Source organism: Rana temporaria, chromosome 7, assembly GCF_905171775.1.
Source record: "Rana temporaria chromosome 7, aRanTem1.1, whole genome shotgun sequence".
Taxonomy (NCBI): domain Eukaryota; kingdom Metazoa; phylum Chordata; class Amphibia; order Anura; family Ranidae; genus Rana; species Rana temporaria.
Genome location: NC_053495.1, coordinates 88,356,537 through 88,368,188, shown reverse-complemented (window position 1 = coordinate 88,368,188; position 11,652 = coordinate 88,356,537). Strand labels below are relative to the sequence as shown.

At 43.1% G+C, this 11,652-nt stretch overlaps 1 protein-coding gene across 1 annotated transcript in view; it reads left to right on the top strand.

Annotated features, from left to right (window-relative positions):
- FAM234B (family with sequence similarity 234 member B) overlaps nt 1-11,652 on the top strand; it is a 167,061-nt gene that overhangs the window by 78,252 nt on the left and 77,157 nt on the right. The window contains exon 6 of the mRNA XM_040359623.1: nt 2,705-2,835. Within this exon, the coding sequence (XP_040215557.1) occupies nt 2,705-2,835 (131 nt within the window). The remainder of the gene's footprint in view (nt 1-2,704; nt 2,836-11,652) is intronic.

The window sequence follows — 11,652 nt, the reverse complement described above, 5'->3', positions numbered from 1 at the left end:
GCTATGAGGCTGCTGCGGCCGCAGCTGGGAAAATAAATAGCTGTACATTTCTCAGTGAGTTTAAAAAAAAAAAAAAAGAAAAATGTTATATGCCAAATCTATTTAAGGGGACAGAACTAGAGAGGATGCAACCAAGTTGTTAAAGAGGGTGGAACACCACTTTAACCCCTTTTTCGCCCCCTAGTGTTAACCCCTTCCCTGCCAGTGACATTTTTACAGTAATCAATGCATTTTTATAGCACTGATCACTATGAAAATGCCAATAGTCCCAAAAATGTGTCAAAAGTGTCCGAAGTGTCCGCCATAAGGTCGCAGTACTGATAAAAATTGCAGATCGACGCCATTACTAGTAAAACAATAATTAATAAAAATGCCAAAAAAATATCCCATATTTTGTAGACGCTATAACTTTTGTGCAAACCAATCAATTAACGCTTATTGGCTTCTTATTGAGGTTTTACATTCTATCTATTATAACTTGCATTTCATGGGGAGTGACCGGAACATGCCATTGGGACCGTACTATCTAGGTTACATCCAGCATCGTGGATCTTCTGCACCCTTATTGGGTATATCCTTACTGAAGCATTTGTTGTGGTAGTGCCATCCCATTCATAATTTTTCCCCCTTCTTAACTTCTAGTTTCAATGCTATGTGCTTGCTACTATAGTTGTATTTACCATCTGGGTGGGTTTTTTAAGTAGAGGGGGCAGGGGTTGTAGAGGATATAGACTCTCATATTTATCAAATTGTTCCAAGCACTTGCTTCCTCCTCTGTCCACACATTAAATGATTTTATCAGCAGTTCGACAGAATAATTCAGTCACACTTTGTCCTGACATGGTTTGGCTTTCCTTCAGCCACTTCTTAACTGCCTACCATGTATTGGTATCGACTACTTGTGACCCATATTGTACCATACTTTTTTGTGATAAATTAACATCAAAGCAACCTTTAGATCTAATATTGCATTTTCTGTCACCTTTTGTCCACACAGCTCGATGGGTAGTCCAGGGTTCATGGAGATTAGCTATATATGCTGCTGCCGTTGATCTACATGGTTCTTCAGGGAGACCCTGTTCTGTGACTGCTTAGACTTTGTAACCTGGTTACCCATTGTGGTTCCCTGTCCACCTTAAATTTACCTTTCAGTCAAACTACAATCCTGTGTATTACTTTTGGACTGTGTAGTTCCTAAAATTTCCTTTTTGAACACCGAAAATCTAATATTTTTACAATTGACAGGCAACCTAAACAGATAAAACCACCAATCAAGTCTTCTATTCAAGGGGAGTCAATTACCCTTGTCCTGAAATACCTACAACACATAGAAAATACTGATCACTCAAATGTATGCAACAATGGGCTTACCTTGCTGGCTGAGTGTCAGGAGTTCCTCTGGTGAGTCTGTTCTCTAGTTTTGGATCCTTGGGATCCTATTGCCCCCTCTTGGTTGTCTCGCCAAAGTTTCTGTTGTTGAAAGTTAGTTGAAGGAAAACTCTAATGCCCTGTACACACAATCGGTCAATCTGATGAGAACGGTCTGATGGATTTGTCCATCAGTTAACGGATGAAGCTGACTGATGATTGATGATCAGTTGTGCCTACACACCATCAGTTAAAAAACCGATCGTGTCAGAACGCGGTGACGTAAAACACAACGACTTGCTGAAAAAAAATGAAGTTCAATGCTTCCAAGCATGCGTCGACTTGATTCTGAGCATGCGTTAATTTTAAAACAACTTTTCAAATTTTTTAACTGATGGATAAATAACCGATGGAGCCTACACATGATCGGTTTGGTCTGATTAAAATGGTCCATCAGACCGTTCTCATCGGATTGACCGATCGTGTGTACGCGGCATTAGAATTGATTAGTGGCTCAGTATCTGTATTGCTGTAGTGAGTAAACAGACACAAGCATACACTGGGCATCTTTCCAAAGCTGTTCTAAAGTTTATTTTGTCGCCTGTAGGTTTTGCACACATTTGCGTAAAAAAGGAAACCATGTTGCATCTCAGCAATACAATACGTGAATATGGGCAGGAACATACCAAATAGTTGTGAGCTATATACATTAATCCAAAACTTGGAGGTTTACAATTAATTTCTCTTGTAGAATTTAACATTTTCTTTACACTAATTTGTTGTTTATCCTAGCCCCAGGGTTGTTTTAGGGCTGTTTCACACCGGAACGCAGTGCAGGAAAGGCACATTCTGTGCATGTTTCCCACACTGCGCTCAAAACACAATGCCTTAGCCATCTGTTATGGGTGACAATTATTCTTAACACCAAAAGCACATATTGCAGATGCATTGTGTTAGCAGCTGGCGAATCACATGGTACCTCAATACTATGCAATTTGGTCCAGTGTGTTTTAAGAGCAATGCATGTTCTACCTTTTTCATTGTTCGGTGAGATTTGTAGCCGATTCAAATGAATGGGCTTCAAAATTTCACTACATGGGAACACGCAGGAGTTGCACAGGAATGCTTTTTATAAAAGGTTACAGTATATGGCCTGATCTCTTGATGAATAGTCTGTGTTTGGACTGTAGGCCATAGATCCAGCCAGTACAACATAAGCTTTGTACACAGATACAGTGCTAGCATCAAGCTTTTCTTTGGAAACTTTAGTGGAATAGGAGAATTAAATGTATTGCAGGATTTTTCTCATAACACCTCTGCTCTTTTTCTTTGAAAGGGTCAACCATATGGACCATGAATCCAACCCATGTATCTCTTGAAACTATGGCAGCACCTGCTGTTGTTTTGCCAGATCTAGATGAGGATAATACCAGTGACTTATTGGTTCTCACCATTGGAGAAAGTCAAGTAAGAAACATCTAACGAAGCATACAAGATACTGTGATTTTAAATGTTTTTTGGTTCCATAAGAGTTTTATTGAGATTTTCATGAGAATGAATGTACATACAATAATACAACAGAAAAAATGAAGGGGGGTTACCAGTCTATAACCCCAAACCACGGATAACAACAATTCAGTACATACAAGCAATAGAATAAAACAAAATCACTACCCCGGCGTGAAAAGAGGGGAAATCTTCTGAGCCCAAAACTCTTTAAGCACACACCCCTCCACCTAAGTCAAATAGAGTGACCCCAGATGCTAAACAGACAGGGTAGCTCAGTACCATCAGAGTGAAGTTCATATCCGAGACTGAGAATTGTTAGAAACCTATACCAAGTTCAGATGGTAAGGCTCCTTCTCTGCTCTTGCTCAATGCAATGCTTCCTATGCAACTTTCCACTCTTTTACCGATCCACGTCTTTTCTATGGGTCTGAGTTAAAAAAAAGATGGAGGAGGGGGAAGATAGAGGGGAAATTGGAAGAGGAAACCGTTGGGTAAAAGGAAAGAAGCGGAAAGGTGGAGTGGGGAAAAGGGTGAGACGAAGGAGAGTGGTAAGGTGACTTTTCAGCAAATAGAATTACCGTAAAGGTCAGAGACCAAATGCCTCTGCGGAGAGTGCCCGAAGCAGATGGCCTTGAAAGGCGTAAAAGGTCAGTCACAGGTCTGTTTACAGACATAAGATTGTAAATAATGACAAATTTGGAAGTAGGACCAAAGGGAAATGGTGACTTCTGGGACGTGAGCCTGTAAAACAGTTCTGTCACGGATATTCTGCCTATAGAAAAATAATATGCCAGTGGGGGGGAATCCAGACACTTTTTTCTTTCAAGAATGTCTTGGACATACCAGGCTCAAAGTCTGGATTTTGTGTGAGCGGTGTAAGGGGCACGCAGTAGAGGAGATCCCACAGGCAGAGCTTGCTTCCCGAAAGTTGCATAGAGTCGTCCAAAGCAGTGGGTAATCGGGGGGGAAATAGACTTCCAGTGACATGTTCTAATCCATGGAAAAAAGAGCAGAGGGGCTTCTACAAACACCTGCTCCAAGCCCAGCCTTTCCTTACAAGACATATGCCCGGACCAGTCCACTACTCTGGCCAGGTGTGTGGCCCGGATATTCAAAAATTTCAATGGAAGTCCTATCGCACGTTTATATTTAGGAATAGACAAATAAGCAAGACTGATCCATGGTGTTTTGGCGTTTCAAAGAGAACTTTGAAAGGCCTTGTGCTGGCAAGAGAAAAACTAGGGAATGGCCACAGGTATTGTTTCATGCCCAGGTAAGTAAGTGTGTCAGAATTGCAGGTGAAAGGAAAATTGTGCTTGCATTACCCAATTTGCACCTACGATAGACCCACATTCTGCACGTGAAACTATGCATAATGGATTTTAAGATTAGATACCTTTGAAAACTCTGCCATGGTTGTCATTAGGGAGTCTGGGGATCGCTTAGGAATAGTAGAACATCATCCGCATTTCTCTCCTTTTTTTTTCCTTGCCCACTACCCAAAACCCACGGATAAAAGGGTCCCACCAGACCTATCTGAGGAAAGTCTCTATTGTTAGTATGAAAATCAAAGGTGACAGCTGGCAGCGATGTCTTGTCCCATTACAAATTGAGAATCAGTCAGATAAGAATCCATTAACTAAAAGATGTGAATTTAAAAGTTAACAACTTTGATTGTTCCAAATACATAAAAAAAAAAAAGGGACAAAGCTTGGAAGATTTTATTAAATATAACATTTATCGAGTGACATTTACATTTGTTTAACCGCTTCAATACTGGGCACTTTTACCTCCTTCCTGCCCAGGCCAGTTTTCAGCTTTCAGTGCTGTCAAACTTTAAATGACAATTGTGTGGTCATGCAACCCTTTACTCAAAATAATTTTTTATCATTTTTTTCACACAAATATAGCTTTCTTTTGGTGGTATTTAATCACCCCTGGGTTTTAATATTTTTTGCTAAAAAATAACAAAAGACCAAAAAGTTTGCGAAAAAAAAAAATTTTTGTCAGAAAACTTTGTAAATAAGTAATTTTTCTCCATTAATGGGCGCTGATGAAACGGCACTGAAGGGCACTGATGAGGAGGCACTAATATGCGGCACTGATAGTTGGGACTGATAAGCAGCACTTCTGGCCAATGATAGGCGGCATTGATGGGCAGCCCTGATGAGCAGGCACTGAAGGGCCATACTGACTTGCATCACTAATAGGCACAAATTGGCATACATTTTGAGTACTGATAGGCAGCACTGCTGGGCACTGTTGGGGCTGCACTGATCATCGGTGTACTGAAGATCGGTGCCCTGATTATCTGTACAGTCTCCCCTGTGTGAAAATGCCGCGGATCGGCTCTCCTCTCCTTACTCTCTGTTGGTAGAGCCGATTACCAGCACTTCCGTGCTTACATGTGATCGGCTGTCATTGGTTTACTGAGATTGGGGTCGCTTCAGGTCCCAGGGACACAGTGCACCCACGATTGCCACATGCCCCCGTGGTGAGGTAGGGGCGATGTCATATGATGATGTCCCGGAACGAGAGAGGACCCTGCCCACCATCAATTGTCTATACAGCGGGCGGAGGTAGTTAAAGAGTTGGTCAGTAACAAGTCGTCATTTTATAAAAATGCAGCCATATTGCTCAGATTACTTTGATTTTTAAATGATTTACTGGTATCCTGTCCCTCTCAGAGCAGAACTTTTAAAGTGATTGTAAAGTTTTGTTTAAAATGTTTTATAAAATAACAAACATGTTATACTTACCTGATCTGTGCAGTGGTTTTGCACAGGGCAGCCTGGATCCTCCTCTTCTCGGGTCCCTCTTCACCTCTCCTGGCAGCATGCTATGGGGGCACCCAAGCCAAGCTGCAGCTCTGTGTGTCCATTCAAACAGGAAGCTGATGTTCAGCCCATTTCTCTCCTGATTGGCTAACTGACTTTGACAGCCACAGGAGCCAATGGCGCTGCTGTGTCTCAGCCAATCGCTGGAGAGAGATGGGGCTCAGGTAAGTATTAGGGGGTGCAGGGGTGTCTGCTACACAGAAGGTTTATCTTAATGCATGAAATACATTAAGATAAAAAACCTTCTACCTTTACTAGTCCCTTTTAAGCTTGTCACACGCTAGTAGAATTTCTTTATTGTACACCAAGGGACACAGAGCCAGTCATTACATAATTGGGTTAAGGGTCACCAGTGGTGATGGACACTGGCACAACCAATTGAAGACAGTTCCCCTATATATAACCCCTCCCATCAGGGAAGTACCTAAGTTTTTTCACCAGTGTCTAAGGTGTTGGACGCGAGTGTCTAAAGGAAAGCTCTGCCAAAGAGACCCTCTGGGGGTAAAAAGAGCTATGCTTTCGGATCCATCCAAGACGCTAAATAATTTACGCTACAACTGGATGGGATCCGGGCCTCATGCACGAGGCTTCGCCTGTAATGTCTCTCTTAGGAGGACTGGGCTCTTGGGTCCAGAACTTTCGCTACTTATGCTAAAAGTCCCGGTAAGAGTCTTTTACAAGGCCCAGGGGAGAGGTCTCCTTTAAAGCGGTGGTTCCCCTAAAAATAAACTTTTGACATTGCATTTGCTATAATAATCACAGTTAGAATCGGCTGGTTTTATGTAAAAAATACCTCCGTACGTAGCGTTTGGTATATTCGTTCCCACCGCCACTTCCGGGTACGATGCTGGCGGTGGGCGTTCCTAATTGATGGACAGAAAGAAGCCGAACGTTGGTGCGGCTCTATACGGCGCATGCGCACCGACGTTCGGCTTCTTTCGGCATCTCGTGACGCGATGGATGCGTCGGTCGGATGCCTGTCCATCAATAAGGAACGCCCACCGCCAGCATCGTACCCGGAAGTGGCGGTGGGAACGAATATACCAAACGCTACGTACGGAGGTATTTTTTACATAAAACCAGCCGATTCTAACTGTAATTATTATAGCAAATGCAATGTCAAAAGTTTATGTTTAGGGGAACCACCCCTTTAAGTAGGAACCCATATCCCTGAAGGTTGGCACACAAAGCCTGCCGTGATGGGTGAAGATTGGTGCTGTCTGATTTTCAGCAGAAAAACCTGCGGCGGGGATAAAGGTAAGAGGAAAGGAATCCTAAGCATAATCTTAAGGACCTTTCATAATATTAAGTAAGGTGTCTTCTCTTTTTCCGCCACTAGAGGGAGTAAAGAGCTGAGTTGTACTGACCATGCTCCAAACAGTGTCAAATCCCATGGACAAGCACACTTCTTCTGCTGCAGAGCTCTGCCATGAGAACGGCCGCCGCTTCTCTCCTCTAGACACCAGGTAAGGATGCCACAGACATGGACAGGGATATCATGCAGGAGGAGGCTCCCCTTGCCCCAGGACCGCCGCCATTAGCCCTAGGTCGCGCACTGGGGCACGCTTTATCGGTGGGGGAGGAGCCGGTCACGAGCGTGCGCATGCATGGGCACATTGTTTCGAAAGATGGCGCTCAATACAGGAGCCATAAAGGGACTTAAAGGCTGGCAGCTCTCTCTTTGGGACACAGCAGCATTACGGGGGCACGTAAGCTCTATGTGGTTGGTGGGGCACTCCCAAGAGAGACACCTACTCTATGCATGAAAGTGTGTGTTTTAAGTTGCATACTTTATGTAGATTGCTAAACTGAGCACAGTAGTATATGCGTTGTATATAGAAATGTGGGGGTGCTCTCGCGCCTACCAAAAAACTTGAGATGAAAAAATAAATAAAATAGAATTATATACTATGATCTATAATATTGCTGCTCAATCTAATAGTGTATAAAAGTGGATAAATACAATAAAATAGTGAAAGATAAAGTGACGAGCGCAATATTGAATGGCTGTGTATCAAAAATGTATGTCAGTGAATCAAACTGATCATTAGCTCAACATATAAACACAGTGCTAAAATATACATAAACAATAATGATAACCTAATCAGCATGTAGCAAGTGAAAATCTGCACAAACAGCTGTGATGCTGTGAAAAGTCAGCAATTGAATAAAATCTTAATGAGTCCTGAGATATGTGGGCTAATAAAAGCCTGAAATAATTAGTGCATAGATGAAATAAACCAATAAATGCAGTAAAAAAGTTCCATAAAACAGAAGTTCTTTAAAAAGGGTGATGTGGTATTTTCAGAGATCTTCCAATGTGGATCTTCAAAGATATGTGCTCACAAAGCGCTTACCTTCCCCAAGAAGTAATCAAGCCTTGATTATATGGATGTCCATAAGGAGTGCTGTTGAGTCTGCATCAGGGTATGGATGTCCAGGGCGTCCTGTTTACTCCTGTATTGTCAGCTCCAGGCTTCTATTGGGTAACGGTGGTGCTCGGCATGGAGGAATAGAAAAGATTGCTTCCCATAGTGTAGTAAACAAGGGCTGGTTTATTGTAAAAAACGCTACATTTACATATCAAAACAAAGTAAAACGAAAGGAAAACACAGCTGATCACAGCTTCCTCATGTGTTCCTATAATAAGCCCGTCACCTCTGATGAAGCCACGTGATGTGGCGTAACATGTAAGGGACGGGCTTATTATAGGAACACATGAGGAAGCTGTGATCAGCTGTGTTTTCCTTTTGTTTTCACTTTTGTTTTGATATGTAAATGTAGCGTTTTTTACAATAAACCAGCCCTTGTTTACTACACTATGGGAAGCAATCTTTTCTATTCCTCCATGCCGAGCACCACCGTTGCCCAATAGAAGCCTGGAGCTGACAATACAGGAGTAAACAGGACGCCCTGGACATCCATACCCTGATGCAGACTCAACAGCACTCCTTATGGACATCCATATAATCAAGGCTTGATTACTTCTTGGGGAAGGTAAGCGCTTTGTGAGCACATATCTTTGAAGATCCACATTGGAAGATCTCTGAAAATACCACATCACCCTTTTTAAAGAACTTCTGTTTTATGGAACTTTTTTACTGCATTTATTGGTTTATTTCATCTATGCACTAATTATTTCAGGCTTTTATTAGCCCACATATCTCAGGACTCATTGAGATTTTATTCATTTGCTGACTTTTCACAGCATCACAGCTGTTTGTGCAGATTTTCACTTGCTACATGCTGATTAGGTTATCATTATTGTTTATGTATATTTTAGCACTGTGTTTATATGTTGAGCTAATGATCAGTTTGATTCACTGACATACATTTTTGATACACAGCCATTCAATATTGCGCTCGTCACTTTATCTTTCAGTATATGCGTTGTGGTACCTTGGCTTTTGCTTAGCAATATGTCTTCCCTTAGAAAGAATTCAGGGACTAAGACAAGAAAGCAGGGTGCTCTAGCCTGAGACAGGGGGCTCTAGCAATGCCTGCTCGGTGCCTTCCTCTCCTGTAATTTCTGACTCACCTGTAGAGGAGGAGCCATTGCCACTATCAGGAGTAGCAACTTCCCCAGTGGTACCTGGGCCTGCATATGTCACTGAGGACACTTTGGCTGCAGCCCTGGACAACCTAGAAGGGAGAATCGATACACTAATCGCAAGGTCCTCGCAAAGGGCCAAGAAGCGAAGCAGATCGACCTTCTGTGGTTCTAGATCCCCTTTCAGAAAAATCTAAGGAGGAGAAGGATGAGGATAAGGTAACACCTGCAGAGGATAGGGATTAGAAGTTGGATGGATCAGGGATATCAGAGGAACCTTTCTCTGCTTCCCAGATGCTAAAGTCACAGGTGCAATGTTATGCTGAAACGGTGCATTCTGCATTCAGGTTACCCTCTTCGGGAGTTAACTGAATCACCTGTCTCCTCCCTGGGTTCATTTAAAATCCCTGCAGGGTGCATGCTCTTTTCCGGTTCATCCGTTAATAGAAAAAAAAATTACGCAGACTGGCAACATCCAGATAAGCGTTTCTCACCTCCTAAGAAGTTTGACATTCTTTATCCTATGGAGGAAAAATTTGCCAAGAAATTGAGTCTGCCTTCTGTAGATGCAGCTATTTATTGTATAAATAAAAACCTGACGGATAACGTACAGGTAATTTAAAGATCCTTCGGAAAAGAAATTAGAATCTTTTTACTAAAATCTTCCTTCCTTTTGGCTGGTACAGTTGCCCAACCTGCTGTAGCAGCAGTGGGTATGTGTCGGGTCAAGGATCAGGTAAAACAGGGGCTGAAGGATCTGCCTCCGGAACAAGTAAAATTATGGGAGAATTTACCTAAAGACTTATGTTTTACAATAGATGCCATTAAGAGATTCGATTCAGCAAGCATCTCGCCTCACACTCCAGCTGGTGCATATGCGCAGAGTTCTTTGGCTAAAGCATTGGTCAGCAGAGGCCCCATGCAAAAAACTTTTGGCCAGTTTCCCCCTCCATGGCGAACGTCTTTTTGGGGAGGATTTGGAAGAAAAATAATCCAAAAGATATCAAGTGGTAAGACCACTTTTTTTTTACCAGAGAAGAAGAAAAACAAGCAGCCTTGTTTTAAGCGTTCTCTCATTGGCTCCTGGTAAATCTACTTCCAGCTAGTGGCGGCGGCATTTTCAGCTAGCCGCAAAGGCTAAAGAAGACCAGGCCCAGGAAAAACGAGAAGCAATGGGGTTCAAAAACTAACACGCAAAACCCCAAAGATTCTTTATGAAGAGGCGCCCCCGCTCGGCCGAATGGGGGGACACCTTCTGCAGTTTTCAGCGGTATGGCAGGCTGAAATCCAGGACAAATGGGTAGTATCCACAGTATCCCTAGGGTACAAGCTGGAATTTCGGGAGATCTCATCTTCTCAGTTCCGAAGCTCAAGGCTCTCCAAAGATCCACTAAAAAGAGCGTCCTTCTTCAAAGAATTGGATCACTTGCTGTCTCAAGGAGTGATCACAGAAGTACCCCCTAAAGATTCAGGACATTCGCCATTTCCGAATGGAAACTATTCGATCAGTGGTCGCCACCCTACAAGGCGGAGAGTTCATGGCGTCTATAGACATCAAGGACGCATATTTACATGTGCCTATCCATACTGCTCACCAAAAGTTCTTAAGGTTCGCGGTAGAACATTGCCAATTCCAGTTTGTGGCTCTGCCCTTTGGTGTGGCTACCACGCCCCAGGTATTTACAAAGGTACTAGCCCCTCTGTTGGCAAATCTGAGGGCACAGGGCATAGCGATAATGGCCTATCTAGACGATCTACTTGTGATGGATCAGTCAGTGGCAGGATTAGATCATGCTGTTCTCACCACAATAAAATACCTGGAGCATTTAGGATGGATTGTACACCTACAAAAATCCTCTCTACAAGCCCAAAGAAGGATAGAGTATTTGGGCATGATCATAGACACAGCCCAAAGCAGGGTATTCCTGCCGGAACCAAAGATCAAGTCTCTAAAGGACCTGATCCACAAGATCAAGGCCGTATTTTAGCCACCTGGAACAGGAAGATCGAAGCTCTGGATTTACCCATGTGCCTGTCTCCACAAGTACGCCAAAGCTTCAGTTGGTGCAAGAACTTGCGGAAAGGAAGATCCTGGAAGGTGGTGTAGATGGATGCCAGCCTAATGGGCTGGGGAGCAGTTTTGGAAGAAGCTTCAGCCCAGGGAACCTGGGCCAAGACCGAAGTGAACCTGCCCATCAACATACTAGAGATTCGGGCAGTATACTTAGCCCTCAGAACCTGGACACACAGGTTACAAGACCACCCAGTTCGGATTCAATCCAACAATGCTACTGCAGTAGCTTGCATCAATCACCAAGGAGGCACCCGCAGTCAGGGCGCTCAGAAGGAGGTGAATCGGATTTTGGCATGAGCAGAAGATCATGTTCC